The 22,861-nt window shown below is 39.0% G+C and overlaps 2 protein-coding genes across 2 annotated transcripts in view; one reads left to right on the plus strand and one right to left on the minus strand.

Moving 5' to 3' along the window:
• add3a (adducin 3 (gamma) a) overlaps nt 1–22,861 on the minus strand; it is a 357,656-nt gene that overhangs the window by 308,462 nt on the left and 26,333 nt on the right. The gene's annotated exons all lie outside the window — the stretch shown is intronic.
• The window catches only part of xpnpep1 (X-prolyl aminopeptidase (aminopeptidase P) 1, soluble), a 58,215-nt gene that overhangs the window by 12,819 nt on the left and 22,535 nt on the right, over nt 1–22,861 (plus strand). The window contains exons 6-11 of the mRNA XM_061922753.2: nt 5,226–5,369; nt 10,797–10,892; nt 11,941–12,022; nt 20,745–20,955; nt 21,534–21,623; nt 22,178–22,228. Coding sequence (XP_061778737.1) covers nt 5,226–5,369; nt 10,797–10,892; nt 11,941–12,022; nt 20,745–20,955; nt 21,534–21,623; nt 22,178–22,228 — 674 coding nt within the window. The remainder of the gene's footprint in view (nt 1–5,225; nt 5,370–10,796; nt 10,893–11,940; nt 12,023–20,744; nt 20,956–21,533; nt 21,624–22,177; nt 22,229–22,861) is intronic.

Here is a 22,861-nt window from a genome sequence, read left to right on the forward strand (position 1 = left end):
CACAAATTAATACCGCATAACAAACACCTCCCCCCTCCCGTTCATATAACCCGCCAATACAAGTCAAGCACCTGCACAACACACTCAATCCCACAGCCCAAAGTACCGTTCACCTCCCCAAAGTTCATACAGCACATACATTTCCCCAAAGTTACGTATGTGACATGCACGTAGCGGCACGCACTACGGGCAAGCGATCAAATGTATGGAAGCGTACTCACGGTATCGTGTCTGCGTATCCAACTCAAAGTCCTCCTGGTAAGAGTCTCTGTTGTCCCAGTTCTCCACAGGCCAATGGTAAAGCTTGACTGTCATCTTCCGGGAATGTAAACAATGAAACACCGGCTGTGTTATCCGGCACAACAGTCAAGGGGTGCATTCTACGGTGGGGGTGCGTTATCCGGCACAACACCTGCCGCAATACACCGCTTCCCACCTACAGCTTTCTTCTTTGCTGTCTCCGTTGTTCATTGAACAAATTGCAAAAGATTCACCAACACAGATGTCCAGAACACTGTGGAATTTTGCGATGAAAACAGACGACTTAATAGCTGGCCACCATGCTGTCCCAAAATGTCCTCTACAATCCGTGACGTCACGCGCAGGCGTCATCATACCGAGACGTTTTCAGCAGGATATTTCGCGCAAAATTTAAAATTGCACTTTAGTAAGCTAACCCGGCCGTATTGGCATGTGTTGCAATGTTAAGATTTCATCATTGATATATAAACTATCAGACTGCGTGGTCGGTAGTAGTTGGTTTCAGTAGGCCTTTAACATTCTTAATAAATGGCAGTAAAATAAGCACACATCTGATTGAGGAGTCAGAGTGTTACAACATGGAATTTACACATTGTGTGGCGTTGGGGTTGTCCGACTTTTTGTGTGGCCATAAACGCAGCACTGGCTAAGTGCCATGAGTGCGTGTGTTGGTGCAGGTGAGAGAGCGAGCGGCTTCTGTTGAAACGACGGATGACAAAATTGGTTTAAGCCTGGTTTGTATGGCAGAAAATTACCAGTTTTTATAGATAAAAGTTTTTTTTACTCATGTTTTTGGTGTGGTTACAAACAGTTTTGCTCAATAAAGTGATTGATGGAATTCCTGTCCGTAAAGTGTCTCGACAAGCGATAATTGAACTGTGTTGACAAAGATTGTTTTATTCATTGGGGCCACTCTTGTTGTCACTTGTCACTCAGAGTTGCATTGCAAAATAATACAGAATAAATTGTAATGTGTTTATTTTGTTTAAAGTTCAGATGGGATTTTTGATTTTCTGCGCGGCATTAATTTGCTGTGCGCAGAGGACGCGTGAGCGGTGCGCAATTGCGCAGGCGCGCACCTTAGAGGGACTGTTGCTGTGAGCCCCTCTGTAAAAATGAGCTTATCAAAGCAAAGAAAAGTGGACAGTGAGTGTCGAGTATTTAATGCAGAGTGGACAACGAAATATTTTTTTACTGAAGTCCGATCAAAGGCTGTGTGTCTGATATGTCAAGAAACTGTTGCGGTTTACAAAGAGTACAATATCAGCCGGCACTTTGCTACCAAGCATGCTAACTACGCCAGCAAGCAGTCAACGCAAGAGTGAACAGCCACGGCCCAGAGGTTGGCGGCTAATTTACAGGCTCAGCAACATATTTTTCACCGACAAACTGCAATTCAAGAGTCATTCACCAAAGTAAGCTTTTTGCTTGTCATTCAAAGTAGCCAAAGTTAGCAAGCCTTTCTCCGAAGGCGAGTTTTTAAAAGAATGCATGGTAGAGGCGGCAGGTATTTTGTGTCCTGAGAGCCAAGGCAAGTTTGAAAAGATCAGTTTATCACGCAGGACTGTGACTCGCCGTGTGGTACTGATTGAGGAAGATATAGCCAGCCAAATAAACAAAAAGGCTGAGTTCTTTAAGCTATATTCACTAGCACTGGATGAAAGTAATGATGTAAAAGACACTACTCAACTCTAAATTTTTATCCGTGGGATTAATGACAATTTTGAAATAACGGAAGGGTTTTTGGCCATGGAGTCTCTGAAGGGAACAACGCGTGGAGAGGATCTGTACAACCACGTGTCTGCTGCCATTGAAAGACGTAAGCTACCTTGGAGTAAACTGGCCAATGTCACAACGGATGGATCACCAAATTTGACTGGAAGACATGTTGGGCTGCTGAAAAGAATCCAGGATAAAGTGAAAGAGGAAAACCCTGACCAGGATGTTATCTTCCTACATTGCATCATCCATCAGGAATCACTGTGTAAGTCTATATTGCAGCTTGATCACGCCATGAAACCAGTGGTAAAACTAGTCAACTTTATACGCGCAAAGGGACTTCAGCATCGTCAGTTCATCGCGTTCCTGGAAGAAACTGATACGGATCATCACGACTTGCTGTACCACTCTCGTGTCTGCTGGTTAAGTTTGGGCAAAGTGTTTCAACGAGTGTGGGACCTGCAAGACGAGATCAGCGAGTTTTTGGAGTTAGTGGGGAAATCCACCAAATTTCCTGATCCAAGCGACAAGAACTGGCTTTGTGATTTTGCGTTTGCTGTGGACATACATATTTTCGTACTCGAATGAGCTAAATGTGAAACTACAGGGGAAAGATCAGTTTGTGCACGACATGTACAAACATGTACAAGCCTTCAAATCTAAGCTAACTTTGTTCTCCAGACAAATTGCAAACAATTATTTTGTTCATTTCTCCACACTTGCCACACAGAAAGACGTGACGCGAAACGCAAAGAAATACAGCCAATCCATTGACGACCTGCATGGAGAATTTAGCCGTCGGTTCTCTGATTTTGACATTATTGAAACATCACTTCAGCTGGTGTCCTGTCCCCTGTCACAAGACCCCGAAAAGGCACCACAAAAGGTGCAATTGGAACTGAACGATCTTCAGTCAGACTCCCTCTTAAAGGAGAAGTTCAACTCTTATAAACTGAATGACTTTTATGCTGCACTCAACGAAGCCATGTTCCCAAACCTCTGGAAGACGGCATAGAAGATGCTAACTTTGTTTGGCTCGACCTACGTCTGTGAGCAGACATTCAGCGTCATGAACATCAACAAATCCCGTCACAGATCCAGGTTAACTGACCAGCATCTCGGAGCTATCCTGAGAATTGTCACAACCAAACTCACTCCAGACTTTGATGCATTGGCCAAAAAGGGAGATTAACAACACTGTTCCCACTGAAACTGTGAGTTTCTTTGCTGTTATTCTGTGATAATCAAATGTAAATAATTCAAGTAAATCAAATGTATACTGTGAATTTCTCTACTGTGTTTATTCTTAATCAAATGAAATGAATGCATTTGAAAAAAAAAAAAACTGTACAATGAGCCTTGCTGCCTACTCATGATATGTTACATGTTTGTAGGCCAAATCCTCTCACGTAATGGCTTTTACATGTAATTTATATTATTTCACACAAACACTCCATCTATCTGTTCCTGGCCCGGCCGCCCTTTCAAATCTTAGAACCCAATGTGGCCCTCCTGGCAAAAAAAGTTTGCCCACCCCTGTGCAAAGCTGTGTCATTAACACTCACAAGTATAAAACTACTTCTTTAAAGTAATAATTTCTTATTTCAAGCATGAAAAAAAAATGATGCCGAGCGCATATTATGTCAAGATAATGGCATTAGCATTTACTTAATTTAAGAATATTTTTTAACATATTGAGCAAAAAGGTCTCAACTTTTTTTCTACCAAGAAAAGTGCACTTGTTATTAGTGAGAAAATACTTATTTTAAGGTATTTTTGGGTTCATTGAGGTTAGCTAATTTGACTTTTTTTGGAAAGTCTTGACAAGCCGAATTTTCTTGTTCTGTTGGCAGATAATTTTGCTTAGTTCAAGTAAAATACCCCTAATTTTTGTATTTTTTTTTCTGGTTTTTAAACACTGACTTTTTGCAGTGTATCGGCATCCTTTCTCGTTAATAACTCTCCAACGTCCATGTCATCTCTGCGGCGTGCGTGGTGGAGTCATGCAGGCCCACATGCGGGGAATCATTAACAAAACTGACAAATGATACCCAGGACTCAACACTGGAAGCCGGTTTTACATCGCTGTGAATGTGAGTGTGAAAGGTTGTTTGTGTATATGTGCCCTGTGTTAGGCTAGCAACCAGTCCGGACCCAGGGTGTGACCAGCCTCTCTCTGTATAAATTAAAGCTGCAAGCAGCGATGGACGGGACCGACTTTGACGGCACTTAAAATCCAAACCGAAACAGTAATTAAAACTCTTCGGTCAAGTTTTAATCAGAAGGGTTAAATCTCTCTCATGTGCTAGTTTGAAGCTGACACGACAAACGCACTCGAGGAGATAATGTTTGAAAAAAGGTGACCGGTTTTTACAAAACTTTTGTTTTGAAGGGGGAATTGCAAACTCCCTATTGATTTTTGCTGGGTGTTGTCAATATAGGAAATGTAGGTCTAAGTGAGACCCACATAGAGGTTTTTGTTTCATGTCTCTAAGTCATTCCTACTGGAAGTTACAGGCAGTTTTGTCTGAGTTTTCCTCCTAGGAGCAGTTGTGTCTGTGTTTTCTTCCTGGGGGGCGCTAGAGCGCAATTTTGAGTTTGGGGTTGTTTTTTTTATTAGATCGCAATTTTTGCCAGTCCTGATGTGTGTGTCCAGTTTGGTGAGTTTTGAAGCATGTTAAGGGGGTCAAATTACAGCTCAAAGAGGCAAAAGTGACTGTTTTTACTAAAATTTTGTTTTGAAGGGGGAATTGCCAACTTCCTGTTGATTTTTGCTGAAGGATGTTAATGTATGAAATCTAGGTCTAAGTCAGACCTACATAGAGGTTTTTGTTTCATGTCTCTATGACATTCTTACCGGAAGTTACAAGCAGTTTTGTCTGTGTTTATTTCTGGGGGCGCTAGAGCTCAATTTTGAGTTTTGGGGTTTGATTTTTTTTATTAGATGGCAATTTTCGCCAGTCCTGATGTGTGTGTCAACTATGGTGAGTTTTGAAGCATGTTAAGGGGGTCAAACAAGAGCTCAAAGAGGCGGCGGAATAATATTAATAATACAACGCACAAAATACAATAGGGTCCTCTGTCCCAAAGGGACATTGCGGTCCCTAAAAAACAACCAATTATTCACAATTTAAAGCAGAGAAAAGTAGTAGGCCGAGCCAAGATCTACTGTGTTTCTTATCAACGAAAAGTATTGTTTTCTTTCACTGTTTCTTACAGTAAATCTTGCCTGTGTTTCATGTCAGACCAGTGGAAAACCATGTCCAAGGCGCTGAACAGTGCGGGACACTCTCTGGTAGCTGTGCAGGACAACCTCATCGATGCGGTGTGGACTGACCGCCCTCAAAGACCCAGCACACATCTCCGTACTTTGGGATTGGACTACACGGGTCAGTAAAACGTTGTCATTGTTAGTGTTTGTAAATAAAAATGTTACTCTTACTTTGCCAAATATATTTTCCTAAATAAATTAGCACTTTTTTTTATGTTGTCTATCACTCACAATCGTTATGTGAGACAAGCACATATGAGTTTTCTTTTTTTATTCATTCTAACTTGTAAATAAATGCTAGCAAGAGTCAGCTAACCAATGGAGGTAAGGGAAATGGCTGTATACAGCCTATAACTTTAAATCACTCTAAAAACATCCAAAAACCTCCTTCAACGTTTTATATTCTTGCTGTAAATATTAATGTAATGTAGTAATAGGCACATTCATAACATTACATTTACATACAGTATATTGCTCATTTTAAGCATATGAAAGCGCATTCATTGCACAGACACTTCACAATGTTCGCTATTGTTTTCAACAACAACAACACGACTAATCAGACTTCATGAAAGCCAACGACTACTTTGGGACAAATGATTGTCCAGAACCTTTTTTTTTTTTAGCCTGAATATAAGGAAGATGATCCACAAGTTTTAGAAGCTGAGCGATAAGCAGGTCCAGCAAGTAGCAGTATTGCGTAGTGATAAACAAGAAATACAAATTTCGAACATAATAAAACAATCACTTACTATAAAATGCCTGCTCTAACAGGGATACTGACAGATGGGATGTTCATATCTGCCAGTTTAGATGAAGAAAAAGTCATAATCCACCAAAGGTTAAAAACAAATGTGACTGCAAACAAGCGTTTTCTTTGTTTCTTTCTCGCTATCTCCGGGTCTAAATTGAATGTCAAAGTTTTCCAACTTCTCGGTTTATGGCCACAACCTTCTGCTATACAACTGAGAGGCATAATTTGTAATCTAAAATGAACTTTTACCAAATCAGAGGCGATGCAGCAGCTCACCGGCTTAGTTGTTAATAGCTGCATAAACTAGTTAGCTCTGTGTGATCAAAGCGCCGCTAAAAATAGTTCCTTATAACAACAATATTGCTATCGGTTAATATTAAAGTCACAACATGTAAATGGAGTATTGTTGGGGGTTTTTAGATGTTTTTTTAGAGGGCTTTATGGGTGCAATAGATGACTCCCATTAGCTTAATTGTAAGCCACCTTGTACTTGCTATACATTACAAAATAGAATGCTTAAAAAAAATACATATGTGTTCTTGTAAGTGTTAATTTTGACATCAGTTTTTGATTTAGTTTTAGTCATAGTCTTTTAACGAAACTGTATTTTAGTTTTGGTCATATTTTAGTCATCTAAAATAATTTAGTGTTAGTCTAGTTTTTTTAGTCGATTAAATTCCTCAATATTTTAGTCGACTAAAATGACAGTAGAGTTTGTCGACTGAAATATAAATTATAAAGGATAACACATATTTGAAGTTGTCTTTATATCACTTCTATTGGGGATATTATTACTGTGCAATGTAATAAATCAGATGCATTTCAATATATCTGAATATGGTGCATCACATTATTTTAGAATCAATTCAGAGTAAGGGACTAACTAAAGCCTCAGAACTTTTTGCGCAGGTAAAAAGGTATTTAATGACTCAAATAAACAAACGACTAATTCCGCTAGCAAGGGCACAAAAGTATAGGACAGGCTATGCAAAACGAAACTAAACTGATCAGGGTATAAACAAAACAGAATGCTGGAGAACAGTGAAAGTGTGCAGCAGGAGGAGCTTTCACAATGTATCAACATACATGACAAAGTCCCGACCAAAGCTTGCAGCAAAGGTTTAATTTATAGCCGTAATTACAAAATATAAACAGCTGCAAGCGAACACCCTCAGAGGCGGGAGTGAAACTCCTTGCAGGAACACACAAACAAAACAGGAAAAACGACCAAAATAAGAGTGCTAAACCAGAACTAAGACACTAAACACAGAAAAACGCCAACAAACTTAATACAAGGCATGATTTGATGTGATAGATCATGACAGTATTTATTTAAAAGGAAATAATGGAAATGGAACATAAACATGAAAGTGCAAGTATTTGACGCTCCAATCGTAACATTAAGAATATAATGAGAACTGCTATAATACATCCATCCATCCATTTTCTACCGCTTGTCCCTTTTGGAGTCGCGGGGGGTGCTATTACAGTGGCGCATTATTTATTTAAGTTGTTTACATGCATTGTTGGCATTTTGGAGTGCATAACTTACATAAATCATATTTTAGCTATTACGTTCAATAACATTGTAACTCTTTTCTTAAACTTCATTACAATGTAATGTGTATATTCTTTCATATAGGTCTACTATTTGTTTAGACAATTATAACCAAACAAACATATCACTGCTTTATAGTTTGTTAAAAAAAAATAACACTCTCAACGCCAGTGTACTTTGCATGAAAATGTGTGCATGTTATTGGTCATATGAAGAAATAAACTATTTTTATTCTATATTGTCTATAACTACACTGAGTGTGCACAGTTTGCATATTAGCCACTGTTCTGTTTAAATACAGCAACCACTGTTATACATCTAGAAGGTATATGTATCTCACATAGCTGTTTTTATTTGTGTGTTTGCTTGAAAAATGACAAATCTGGTTTTTTGGGTTGCCAAGTTGTGCAATTAATAGCTGAACAATGTGCCGAGGACATCGATTAAAGTGAACTGTACAGGTGTCTTGCTTATTAAATTGCAGGGTAAACTCGGCTCAGCTCGCCACATTATGGCCCACTACAAAAATAGTTGTTTTTTTTAAGTATTCATTTACATACATGTGGTAAAGTAAGCATTTTTTTCTCCTGCTCTGCCATTTTTTAACAGTAACAGTTGTTCAGTACAGTATGAGTCATTTCGAAATATTAGCTTTGGCCTACTAACAATTGCAAAGATGTGCCGATGGTTAATCTGCAAATGGCGGTTGTGTTTTTGTTGGAGAAAACTGAGCCACAGGGTTTACAAATTGTGTTGTTATCTACCCCGGAAAAAGTGGAATGCATCTCTTCTCACTTCCCGCCCAAATAATACTGGTGGTAGTCAAGCTAGCTCTGTTTTCAACAGGTACTAGGCGCCATTCAACCTTTCCCGAAAAAAATCTGCCCTATACTGTTATTTTTGGCTATATGAACCGTCACGGAAATAATAAACTGTTCACTAGAGTTCCTTGAGAGGTTGTCAAAAAGGGCGAAAAAGTGCAAAATTTGTGGAAACGACGACGCGAAAAGCATGCAACTCACTCTAGTCCAGGGGTGTCAAACGTACGACCCAAGGGCCGGATCAGGTCTGCGAGCAAGTTTTATCCGGCCCGTGGAATGAGTTTGTTGAGTATAAAAATTAACCTGAAGTTTTTGAATGAAAGAAACAGCTGTTCTAAATGTGCCCACTGGATGTCGCAATAGCAATTATTTGTATCTTTCTAGATGATGCTACATATGTACAAAATAAACCACATGATGTTAGTACATCAGTCAAGGAAAATGATCAAACTACATAAATAACATACTGTAATTTGATTTTGATATAATTTTTTTATCTTGATAGATTGAAAATTAACACCAATGTAACGGGACAAGCGGTAGAAAATGGATGGATGGATGGATGAGTTGATTGATTAACATTATCACATAATTTATTCCGAAAATATGAATAACGACAAATAAAGATAGAATACTATTAACCGCAACATGTACCGTATTTTTCGGAGTATAAGTCGCTCCGGAGTATAAGTCGCACCGGCTGAAAATGCATAATAAAGAAGGAAAAAAACATATATAAGTCGCACTGGAGTATAAGTCGCATTTTTTGGGGAAATTTTTCTGATAAAACCCAACACCAAGAATAGACATTTGAAAGGCAATTTAAAATAAATAAAGAATAGTGAACAACAGACTGAATAAGTGTACGTTATATGACGGATAAATAACCAACTGAGAACGTGCCTGGTATGTTAACGTAACATATTATGGTAAGAGTCATTCAAATAACTATAACATATAGAACATGCTATACGTTTACCAAACAATCTGTCACTCCTAATCGCTAAATCCGAGGAAATCTTATACGTCTAGTCTCTTACGTGAATGAGCTAAATAATATTTGATATTTTACGGTAATGTGTTAATAATTTCACACATAAGTCGCTCCTGAATATAAGTCGCACCTCCGGCCAAACTATGAAAAAAACTGCGACTTATAGTCCGAAAAATACGGTAAGAAAAAATACCAAAAACAACAACATTATGATTTGTACAATTTCAGAATGTGCATGTTCTATTTTTAAACAAAGAAAACAATTTGAAGTTGTCTTTATTTTTAAGTTATCGGTGCCGTGATTTTACCAGTCCGGCCCACTTGGGAGTAGATTTTTCTCAATGTGGCCCCCGATCTAAAATGAGTTTGACACCCCTGCTCTAGTCAAAGAGAGCAGAGTCGAAGAATGAATGAGTTTTCAGTGATCTTTTCGTTAAAGGTTTGTTTGATCTACTTTTAACGGTTATTATTTCCCATTTAAATATTATCTTCATATTATTTGTATATCTTAAACACATGGTTGCCACGAATGTTTGGAAAAGCACCAACTTGGCCAGTCTAAATAAAAGAAAGCAAATGCCAACAAAACCTAAAATAGTTAAAGCTTTTACCAAAGGCAGCAATCATAAATGAAGCTTTCAGCAATGTTGTCATCTTTAGTTTTATTTTGATAAAAGGTGGGAAAAACATGCTACTCGTAAACGGCGCGTACAACAACATTAAACATAAGTAGAAGCGAAGTTAAATCATAAAATTCAACCTTACCAGAGTACAAACGATGCATATTTATCCAAGATAGTCTTGATACCAATTTCCTTGACCCAGTTACACACACACAGAAGTTGTAGACCTCCATGCTTTTCGAAGTTTCCATCTGTTTTGTTGTTTAGAATGGCGTCTGGAGCACAATAGTTCAATATGTTAGGGAACGCGACTGACGTAATCCTTGATACCATTCAACAAATCTTTTTCTGATCAAGTATAGGGATCAATACCATTGCATAGTTAGATTTTATTGCTTGTATCTGCATTTTAGAAACGAGAAAGAGCCATCAATCTGTCAATCCTTTCCGTGTCCGGGCCAGGTAAGGTTCCCCGTGTTGTGTCAAATTAAGCCGTCCGCCCGATTGTAGCTGAGATAGGCTCCAGCGCCCCCCGCGACCCCGAAGGGAATAAGCGGTAGCAAATGGATGGATGGATGGATATCTGCATTTTACAGGAAGATTTAAGCCTATTTTGTACTCAGAATGTTCGCGTGGTGCTTGCTGTACAACAACCATCTTAGCTTGGTCGACGACCACTGGTTTCTTGCATTGAGTCTTGTTTGAAATAAAGGTTTTGTTTCTGTGAAACGTGATACATAAAGTGAATTCTTATAAAACGAAAGCACTGAGGTTTTGATGATATCTTTTGTTTAGGTATGTCGTGGCAGAATAAAATCGCAGCTCTGCGAGCCAAGATGACTGAAAGGAAAATCACCTGGTTCGTTGCGACAGCGCTGGACGAGATAGCATGTGGGTGACAATGGATGACCCGAATTATTTTTTTATGCTAACACAGTGATATATTTGCAAACACGTAAATGTACATCAGATGTATAGAAATTAAGTGTTTTGTCAGATGTTTTTAATCATCTCTCAATCATTTTCATTTCACATCTTTAGATATTTTGGACTTTTAAATCACAAGTTCAAGTTTTTAGATGCAACAACATGCCACAGTTGCTGTCTTGAGAAAGCTGGTACAGTAAATTAAATGACAAATGGGTTATACTTGTATAGCGCTTTTCTACCTTCAAGGTACTCAAAGCGCTTTGACAGTATTTCCACATTTACCCATTCACACACACATTCACACACTGACGGCCGGAGCTGCCATGCAAGGCGCTAACCAGCGGCCATCAGGAGCAAGGGGTGAAGTGTCTTGCCCAAGGACACAACAGACGTGACTAGGATGGTAGAAGGTGGGGATTGAACCCCAGTAACCAGCAACCCTCCAATTGCTGGCACGGCCACTCTACCAACTTCGCCACGCCGCCCAAGTAGGATTCCAAAGGTGGAGCACAGTTGAATAAAAATTAAAATAATAACTGCTGCCGTCATAAATATTTTAGATAACATTCCTTTCATGCAAGTGTCCAAATTCCATGCCTGTACCACATGGTGTAGATAACATTTCTAAGTAGACAAACTGTGATTAAAACTTGTCTGATTTATCACAAATCTTTACGGCAGTTTCACATCTCTTACATAAGTTAGCTATGATACCTGATCACGATCCAAGGACCCTGGGATGCACGGGCGTCCCACTACATGTCTGTTTGAGCACCTTGTTGACCGTGCCTGAAGAGCTCTTGGTTCTGATTGTTTATGTTAATTACAGCCATTTTGATTGTCATCAGCTTGCAATTAGACATTCACTTTGATTCCAATTGCTCAGGCATCTGCAGAGGGTAGAAAACTCAACCTTTACTGTCATGAAGTTGTCTTCTGTTCATTATTTTTTGAATGGCAGTGATTTTAAAATTTAAAGTCTGTTGCATTTTTTTTTTTTTATCTTCAGGGCTGTTCAACCTCCGTGGTGCAGATATTGAGTACAACCCTGTCTTTTTCGTGTATACGATTGTGGGGATCAACACAGTAAGGTAAAGAAATACACAACACCAATACAGTATTTATACATGAGCTATAATATACTTCCAAAAGCTAAAAACTAATACATGGTTACATACAGTAGTTACCCTCTGTCTACAAGACACGTTCATACAGTATATTTGATCATGCCCATCCTTAATATAATCTGGGCTGTGGCTCAGATGGTAGAGCCAGTGTCCAGAAACGTGAGGGTTCTTGCTACAAATCCAGCTTCCGCCATCCTACCCGCTACTGTTGTGTCTTTAAACAAGACACTTCACCCACCTTGCTCCCAGTGCCTCCCACACTGGTGTATTAATGCGAATGAACGTTTGGTGGTGGTCGGAGAGGCCCTTGGTCAGTCTACCCCATACTTGCCAACCCTCCCGGATTTTCCGGGAGACTCCCGAAATTCAGCGCTTCTCCCGAAAACCTCCCGGGACAAATTTTCTCCCGAAAATCTACCGAAATTCAGGCGGACTCAGGTCCATGCGGACCTGAGTCCGCTAACCCACAATATAAACAGGGTACCTGCCCAATCACGTTATAACTGTAGAATGATGGAGGGCGAGTTCTTGGTTTCTTATATGGGTTTATTGTTGGGCAGTTTCATTAACATCCTCCCAGCGCGGCAACAACACACAACAACAGCAATCACGTTTTTGTCTACGTAAAGCAGTTCGTCTGCCGTAAACAGCAATGTTGTGACACTCTTAAACAGGACAATACTGCCATCTAGTGCATTTGATGAAAGCACTTTTGTGCGTGCCACACAGCAATGCATCATCAGAGAGGGTGTTCAGCATGGTTCGAAAAATAGTGACAGAGAATAGAACCTAGGATGGACTATTCAACCCTTAACTCAACAATGAGTAGATGAGTGTTATGTGTGTGTAAATGTGTAAATGAATGAACACTGAAATTCAAGTATGTATTATATATATATATATATATATATATATATATATATATGAAATACTTGACTTAGTATTTTGTCAAGTATTTCTTTATATATATATATATATATATATATGAAATACTTGACTTGGTGAATTCTAGCTGTAAATATACTCCTCCCCTCTTAACCACGCCAACCCCCCCACCTCCTGAAATCGGAGGTCTCAAGGTTGGCAAGGGGCAGCTGTGGCTATGTTGTAGCTTACCACCAACACTGTGTGGATGTAGAGTGAATGAATGATGGGTTTCAATGTAAATCGCTCTGGGTGTCTATCTAAAATCTAACCCATTATAAATTGATTAATTTAATACTTAAGGTTGGGCCAAAATGGCCTCTTTGTAAAAGGGGAACGACACTTTATTTTTAATTTTGCCTATCATTCACAGTCCTTACGTGAGACAAGTACACATGCAATTTATATATTTTTTTGCATTCTAATTTGTAATAATCGCCCGTTCAAGGGGTAATCAGTAGTGAATTGATTTAGCATTTAAATCCCTATAATATGCATCCAAAAACCGTCAACAATACTCTATTTGCATCTCGTGACCTGTATATTAAATCATGCATCTCACCTGGATAGTCGAAGGATGTGGCAATAAACTGAGAAGTTGGTTATCTAACATAAAACTTCGACCTTGAGATGGCGAGAAAGACACACAAAGACGCAGTACTATTTTGTTAACCCTTTGTGTGGATTGTGGTTCATTCTTCATCTAAACGGCAAGATATGGAAATCTCCTAGTGAGAGCAGACATTCTACAGTAAGTGATTGTTTTATTATGTTTATTGTCTACCATGAAGTCTGTCATGATTAGTAGTGTTGTTGTTGTTGAAGGAAATAATGAATGCTGTAATGCGTCTGTGAAATTAATGTGTTGCAGTATCCTTTAAATGAGCAAAACACATTATCACATGTTATTATAAATGTGCCTGTTACTACATTACATATGTACTTACAGTCTTTATGTATAACTTTGATAGAGTGACTCTCATTACCTCCATTGTTAGCTGACATTTTTTTTTAAATTTATTTACGAGTTGTAATGCATGAGAAAAAGAAAACGTGTGTGCTTGTCTCACATAATGATTGTGAATGATAGGCAAGGTTCCAAAAAAGTGCAGTCCCCCCTGTAATTTACTAAGTTATAAGTGCTGTAAAATTTTATATATATATATATATATATATATATATATATATATATATATATATATATTATATATATCAGTGACGTGCGGTCACTAGAGGCATGTGAGGCGGGGCCTCACCTGCCATCATGGAAAGAAAAAAAATGTAAAAAGAAAAAAATTAATTAAATTGTTATATGTATCCAGTGATTATACTATACAGTTATTTTCCATTTAACTTCACCAGTTTTAGATTATTTTTATTCAAAATTGCTGAATTTTCACATTTGCCGTTCAAATACTGAGAAGAGACGTGCGGTAATCAGCAGCCAGTTGAGGCACGTCACTCAGTTGTGCCTCAACATGGATTGCGCAATGACTCGGCTAACTGCTGGCCTGCTGGGCAGTGAGACCGTATTGCTATATGAATTATATATTTCCATAGTTTAGTTAGCTGAGGTATATAATGTACAGTGTATTTTATCAACAACTGTATGTGTGTAAAGTATTTCTTGTGCTGAGCAATCATAAAACTGCTGCGAAGACGCACTGGCTGAGGCTCGCGTAACCCCGCCTCCTGGTGCCGGTTAAGGCACCTTCGCCGCAGACTGCACCCCCCGACGGGAGCGCCACACCAACCAAAGCCCACACCCAAACCCTCCACGTGCAAGACCGAATCCACCCAAAAAAAATCACTTAACAAGAAGCCAAAAAGTGCAAAAACAACATTGCTAGCGCCGGAGGAGCCGTGAACGACTGCAGGGACACAACATTAGGTACACCTGCAGACTACAGCACGGATTTCATATTTCATTCATTCACAACTCCTCCAACACGAACACCACTGTTCCCGCACTTATAAGTAAAGGTAAGACCATAATAACGTTTTTTTAATTAAATGTGCTTTTTTGTGTGCTACAATTTGTATGTGTAAAGTTAAAGTTAAGTTAAAGTACCAATGATTGTCACACACACACTAGGTGTGGTGAAATTTGTCCTCTGCATTTGACCCATCCCTTGATCACCCCCTGGGATGTGAGGGGAGCAGTGGGCAGCAGCGGCGCCGCGCCCGGGAATAATTGTTGGTGATTCAACCCCCAATTCCAACCCTTGATGCTGAGTGCCAAGCAGGGAAGAATGCTGGTATGAGCTTTTAAACATAACCCGTTAACTGCTGCCAATCAAATGGTGAATAAGATACTCTTTAGGGTTCATATGTTTGTAAATCTGACTGTGATGAAGTCAGTGCCTCACCAGCCATGAACCTCACCACACGTCACTGATATATATATATATATATTTTTCTTTTTACCGCGCACACCAATGCCTTATCAGGTCACACATTCAGGTCACGTTTTCAGACTCCAATCAGATTCTGACTACTTCCTGATGTGGCCCAAATCTGATGTGAAAAAAAATCAGTTTGGAAGCACTGTGAAGTGTTTATCTGATCTGTGTCACTTGAGGGCAAACATCTCTGATTTGGTGTCCAATGTTAACAGGGTCAAAGTATTTGCATTGTTTCCAAGCCTGCATTGTTGTGATTAATTGTGGTGATTATATGTGCGTAGGTGCATAATTGCTACCATTAGGTGATAATTGTTCTCCTCTAGGGAAGTAGTCTTTGTGTTTTAGTTACCTGTTTTGCTATTATAAACATGACGTCACTAAAGACAATGTGATCTGTGGAATGACGTACATGCTCGTTTGATGACCAGCTCTGGGTGTGGTAAGGACACCCTGTTGGCCATGATTGATAGCCACGTATAGCTTGCCCTTTTTTCCTAAGGCAAAATGTCCCTGCGGTGAAAAGTAATTTGCAGTCAGAACGCCAGAAGCTAGGCGGATAACTCGAGCTACTTAGCAGCTGTCAAGCTGAGGCAGAGCTCAGTGACAGCAAAGGCAAAGAAAATAAATAATGAGTCATAAGGCAATTAGTTTGATAGCGTTCAGACATTTTAACGTTGACTAGATTAGCCTTTGGCAAGCTATTGTCGATGGTATCCATTGACATATTTCATAGAATATGTTTGATTCTCACTGTAATATGAGACAAATTGTGTCCTTTTTCAGCTTAAGGGACACATACGTCTGTTTCTAAATACGGGACTATTACGTTTTTCAAGGAGCGGTTGGCAACCCTATTTGTACACTATTGTGCTAGCAAAATGTGGGTGTATCTCTGATCATTTAAAGTCAACTCTTTTTTTATGCATTCTAACTAGTAAATAAATACGAGCAAAAGTCAGCTTACAAAGGAGCTTAGGGGAGTTGCTTTATTCTGCCAATAAAGCGCTTAAAAACAATCCAAACACTTCCATCAATGATTTATATACACACTGTAACTTTAGATGTAACTTAGTAACAGACAAAGTCTTAATAACATGTAGTATTTATGTATTTTGCTCATTTTAAGCATATCTTAACTTAACGTTTGCTTTTTTCTTCGACAACGACTCGCTGCAGACATCATGAGAGCCAACAAACATAATAAAACATCACCTACTGTACAATGCCTGCTCTCACTGGGATGACGACTGATAGGATGTTGATATAGTCCCGTTTCGGTGAAAAATTACTCATGATCCTCGTGAAAAAAGGGGGTGGAACGAAGCGTCCTTTTAGGTCTTTTTTTTTGCCCTTTCCGGGTCTAAGTTGGTTGTCAAAGTTGATCAACTTCTTAGTTTATGTCCACATCTTTTTATATCAAGGTGAGGGGTATGCTTTGTAATCTAGAATTAACTTTCACAAGCTCCGAGGCGAGAAAGCCGCTCACCATGGGCCTCATGTAAATAGAGTTGCGTGGTTTTTCTACTAAATTTGGATGTACGATCAAATCCAGAAAATGGCATGCACAAGTAAAAATTCAGATGTATTTAATTGTTCGCATGCACAAATCCGAGCACATTTACAAAACCCCAAAACCAGTGAAGTTGGTAGGTTGTGTAAATCGTGAATAAAAACAGAATACAATGATTTTCTAATCCTTTTCAACCTATATTTAATTGACAAAGACTGCAAAGACAAGATACTTAATGTTCGAAATGGAAAACGTAGTTTTTTTTTCTTATTTGGAATTTGATGCCTGATACATGATTCAAATAAGCTGCCACAAGTGGCAAAAAAGACTGAGAAAGTTGAGCAATGCTCATCAAACACTTATTTGAAACATCCCACAGGTGAACAGGCTAATTGGGAACAGGTGGGTGTATAAAAGCAGATTCCATTAAATGCTCAGTCATTCACAAACAAGAATGGGGCAAGATTCACCACTTTGTAAACAAATGCGTGAGCGAATTGTTGAACAGTTTAAGAACAACATTTCTCAACGAGCTATTGCAAGGAATTTAGGGATTTCCCCATCTCAGGTCTGTAATATCATCAAAAGGTTCAGAGAATCTGGAGAAATCATTGCACGTAAGCGGCTAAGCCCGTGACCTACGATCCCTCAGGCGGTACTGCATCAAAAAGAGACATCAGTGTGTAAAGGATATCACCACATGGGCTCAGGAACACTTCAGAAAACTACTGTCAGTAATTACAGTTTGTTGCTACATCTGTAAGTGCAAGTTAAAACTCTACTATGCAAAGCCAAAGCCATTTACAAACAACACCCAGAAACCCTGCCGGCTTCACTGGGCCCGAGCTCATCTAAGATGGACTGATGCAAAGTGGAAAAGTGTTCTGTGGTCTGATGAGTCCACATTTCAAATAGTTTTTGGAAACTGTGTACATTGTGTCCTCCGGAACAAAGAGAAAAAGAACCATCTGGATTGTTACAGGTGAAAAGTTCCAAAGCCAGCATCTGTGATGGTATGGGGGTGTATTAGTGCCCAAGGCATGGGTAACTTACATATCTGCAAAGGCACCATCTGAAAGGTACATACAGGTTTTGGAGTAATATATGTTGCCATCCAAGCAACGTTATCATGGACGCCCCTGCTTATTTCAGCAAGACAATGCCAAACCACGTGTTACAACAGCGTGGCTTCGTAGTAAAAGAGTGCTGGTACTAGACTGGCCTGCCTGTAGTCCAGACCTGTCTCCCATTGAAAATGTGTTGCGCATTATGAAGTGTAAAATACCACAACGGAGAACCCGGACTGTTGAACAACTTGAGCTGTACATCAAGTAAGAATGTGAAAGATTTCTACCCGAAAAGCTTAAAAAATTGGTCTCCTCAGTTCCCAAACGTTTACTGAGTGTTGTTAAACGGAAAGGCCATGTAACACAGTGGTAAAAATGCCCCTGTGACAACTTTTTTGCATCATGTTGCTGCCATTAAATTCTAAGTTAATAATTATTTGCAAAAATAAATTAATTTTCTCAGTTTGAACATTAAATATATTGTCTTTGCAGTCTATTCAATTGAATATAAGTTGAAAAGGATTTGCAAATCATTGTATTCTGTTTTGATTTACGAATTACACAACTGGTTTTGGGTTTTGTATTTCTTACATTGCAACCTACTTGGAATTTACCGTTGACTTGTGGGTGGCTTGGCACGCCCAGACTACGCCCCCTTATAAATACGCAAATCATATTGAAAAGAGCAGTGTGCTTGAGCTTGGCACGTCTGACTAATCCCAAGTTGGAGGCGCTTCTTCCTCCTGTTTGGAGCAAACAGCATTGCGGTTGTCAGGCTGACATTACTCTGTCTCCGAGAACTGAACAATAAAGTGAATAAAATTAAAAAATGGTTGCGTTCATATGTCTCTGACGGGCACATCAATCTGTCTGAGGAGTAAAAGTTGGCACTTTTTTAAGTGAACTGTTACCCAGCATCATCTCTGTGTCTCGCTAACGTATCCACAGCCTGTAGAAATGTACGTACGGCAGCTACGGCGTTGCTGTGAGGCAGCACATATTTCCACGTCAACTTCAGTTTTGATACGTCTCAAAAAAAGTTTGTACGCCACATTTTTGTGCGTACGCAAGCTTGTTACATGAGGGCCCAGCTCATGATGTCAATAAAGCAGCATGAGGGAGTTACCTCTCTGATAAATGTGCCGCTAAAATTGTAATGTAGGTCCTTAACATTACCGCTTTTAATAACAATATCGCTAATACTTTGTTAACATTCAGGTCACAAAATGTAAACGGAGTATTGTTGGCGCATTTTGGATGGTTATTTATTGGGTTTTATGGTCGGAATAGACGCAATGACTTGATGGCTCCCATTAGCTCCATTGTAAGGGGACGTTTATCTGTGTTTATTTACGACTTAAAATGCAATTAAAAAAAATATTTGTGTTCTTGTCACTCATAAGGATTGTGAATGATAGGCACCATTCGAAAAATAGTTCCCCTTTAACGGTGGCGTTGTAGCGCAAGGAACCGGGGTCAATTAGAGTACCCGATACCAGAAAAAAACTACTTTCATTTATATTATCTTGCTTCGATTAATCGTTAATTACAAAATATTTACAAAATCCTGAGTGCCCAGAACATTAACTATGCAAACATGGTCTGCAATAGGGCGGTGGTGTGGGGCCGTGATCTGCATGAACAGCTGAGTTTTTGTTTTTTGTTTTTTAATGCACACATGTAAGTGTAATTTTGATGTTTTGCATTTAATAGAAAAAAAAGTTATGGATATCAAAAAAAAAATTTTTTTTTAACTATTTTCCCTCAAATGTGTATTTCATCCAATTACCCGAATATCAATCAGTCAACCAAAGTTTATTTATATAGCCATAAATCACGAGTGTCTCAAAGGGCTGCACAGGCCACAACGACATCCTCGGCTCAGATCCCACATCAGGGCAAGAAAAAAACTCAACCCAATGGGATACAATGAGAAACCTTGGAGGGGACCGCAGATGTGAAGTGAAGTGAATTGAATTATATTTATATAGCGTTTTTTCTCTGGTGACTCAAAGCGCTTTACATAGTGAAACCCAATATAGTGTGGGTGGCACTGGGAGCAGGTGGGTAAAGTGTCTTGCCCAAGGACACAACGGCAGTGACTAAGATGGCGGAAGCGGGGATCGAACCTGCAACCCTCAAGTTGCTGGCACGGCCACTCTACCAACCGAGCTATACCCCCCCACCCCTGGGTGACCGGTGCAATGGGCGTCGAGTGGATATAGTTAATAGTGTGAGAGTCCAGTCCATAGTGGGGCCAGCAGGGGATCATCTTGAGTGGAGACAAGTCAGCAGCGCAGAGACGTCCCCAACTGATGCACAGATGAGTGGTCCACCCCGGGTCCCAACTTTGAACAGCTAGCGCGTCATCTGCGGTCACCTAATAACCTCTCCACGCAGGTGAGGGCTGCAGATCAGAAAAGAGACGGCAGATCAACTGGTCTAAAAGGGGGGGTCTAGTGTATACAAATGAGTTTTAAGATGGGACTTAAATGAGGTAGCATCTCTAACTGTTACCGTGAGGGCATTCCAGAGTACTGGAGCCCGGATAGAAAACGCTCAATAGCCCGCAGACTTTTTTTGGGCTCTGAGAATCACTAATAATCGAACAAACAAATTGAAAGATTGTTATTACTATTACTCAAATAATCAATAGCTGCAGCCCGACTTCCCCCTGTTGTATATGTGACTATTTTTCCTAATTAACTGAATTCTGATGTTTTTACAAATTCCATCACCTTTCTGTTAAATCTTTCTACTGCACTTGTTTCTTTTCGCAGGCTTTTTGTAGACCAAAAGCGTCTGGCCGATATGTCGCTGAGAGAGCATCTCCAGCTGGATTCGCCCAGCAAGCCTGAGCTGCACATCAAGACGTTACCGTATGAATCGGTGTACACAGAGCTGCAGGCCGTCTGCGCCGCCCTCGGCCCCAAGGACAAAGTGTGGATCTGTGACAAGGCCAGTTGTGCTCTCACGCAGGTCATCCCCAAGGTGAGAGAGCACTTACGTGCTCATAAGTGAAGACAGTAAGTGTCTGCTGCAGCTTGTCTGTTATGACCACTTGTATGAAAAAAGTGATATTGCTGTAAAAGGCTCACTTTTTTTTGCTTTGTGGTGCTGGTTCAGATTACGATCATTGTCATTCAATGAGCTTTATTTAGCTTTTGTGTTTGTGCGTGTGAGTGTGAGAACAAACACATTCTCAGACATCTCAGTTTCAGGGAATAAACTGTGTGTTTTATGTGTTCCTCTGATCTCCAAAATTCATGTAAATGTTCAGAAGACCTCTTCACCTTCAATTAGCTACACATTCACAATCTAACGAAATCCAATCCAAAGCGTTTCATCAAAAAGTCAGTCTTTACAAACATGGTAACAGTACCTTAACAGTGGAACTGCACATGTTACAGCCTCATTTACTCTCTGCAAAAAAATTGCAATCTCGAATAAATAATCTGGAAGAAATAACAGATTGCTTTTTCATATTGAATTCATATTTGTTTGATTGCTTCTCCAAATTTGACCAAATTCTTTTAGAGCTGTGACAGTTTCCTTCTGCTGCATTACAGGCTAACAGATCTCCTATTCCCTACACACCCCTCTGCCTCGCCAAGGCGGTGAAGAACGCGACTGAGATTGAATGCATGAAAACTGCTCATGTAAGAAGGCCTCCTAGAAATCCCCATGATTTTTATATATATATATATATATATATATATATATATATATATACATATACACATACACATATATATATACACATACATACATATATATATTTATACACATATACATATATACATATACATATATATATATATATACACATATACATATATACATATACATACATATATATATATATATATATATATATATATATATATATATATATATATATATACACACATACATACATACATACAGTATATACACACACACACACACACACACACACACACACACACACACACACATATATGTATGTGTGTGGATATATATGTGTATATGTGTAATATATATATATATATATATATATATATATATATATATATATATACACATACATGTGTGTGTGTGTGTGTGTGTGTGTGTGTGTGTGTGTTTATACACACACACACACACACACATGTATGTATGTATATGTGTTCATTTGTTATCCTCAACGACATTACTGACTTGTTTTCTAAATGTTTCGCCTGTTTCCTGGCAGATCAAGGATGCAGTCGCTCTTTGTGAACTCTTTGCTTGGTTGGAAAAAGAGGTAGGCGTGCTATGCTTTTTAAGGGTTAAATAAGTTATAGGGGAACTGCACTTTTTTTTTGCAATTAACAAACCCTGTGTTAGACAAGAACACATGTTTTTCTTTTTTTGTAGGCTTTTAAATTCAATTATTTAATTACAGCAAGTATTAGGTGGCCAAAAATAAAGCTAATGGGAGTACACTATTGCACCGATAAAGCCCTTTTAAAAAAACATCCAAACTGGCAACAATACACCATTTACATGAATGCAGTGTCTAAAACTTGTAGCTCATCCTCTTTACATTCAGGCTCAACAATATCAGGCTCCTGGTCATCATTTGTTTTTCTCTCACAAAGTCTGATTTGATTAGTAGTGTTACTGTTGTTGAATAGAAAAGCGAACGTTGTGATGTGTCTGTGAAATTAATATGCCGCTGTATGCTTAAAATGAGCTAAATATGTAAGAATTACATGTTTTTTTTTGTTTTGTATTTTATTAATCAGTCCAACAAAATATTACACACTAATACAATTCCAATTCCAAAACCAGCAACATTCAGAATAGCAATCAACAGAGTAATTGAGAGGACGCACAAACATGACACAAAACAATCCAAAAGTAGTCAACAAAAATGAATAATATCAACAACAGT

Source organism: Nerophis lumbriciformis, linkage group LG27 (assembly GCF_033978685.3).
Source record: "Nerophis lumbriciformis linkage group LG27, RoL_Nlum_v2.1, whole genome shotgun sequence".
Lineage (NCBI taxonomy): Eukaryota > Metazoa > Chordata > Actinopteri > Syngnathiformes > Syngnathidae > Nerophis > Nerophis lumbriciformis.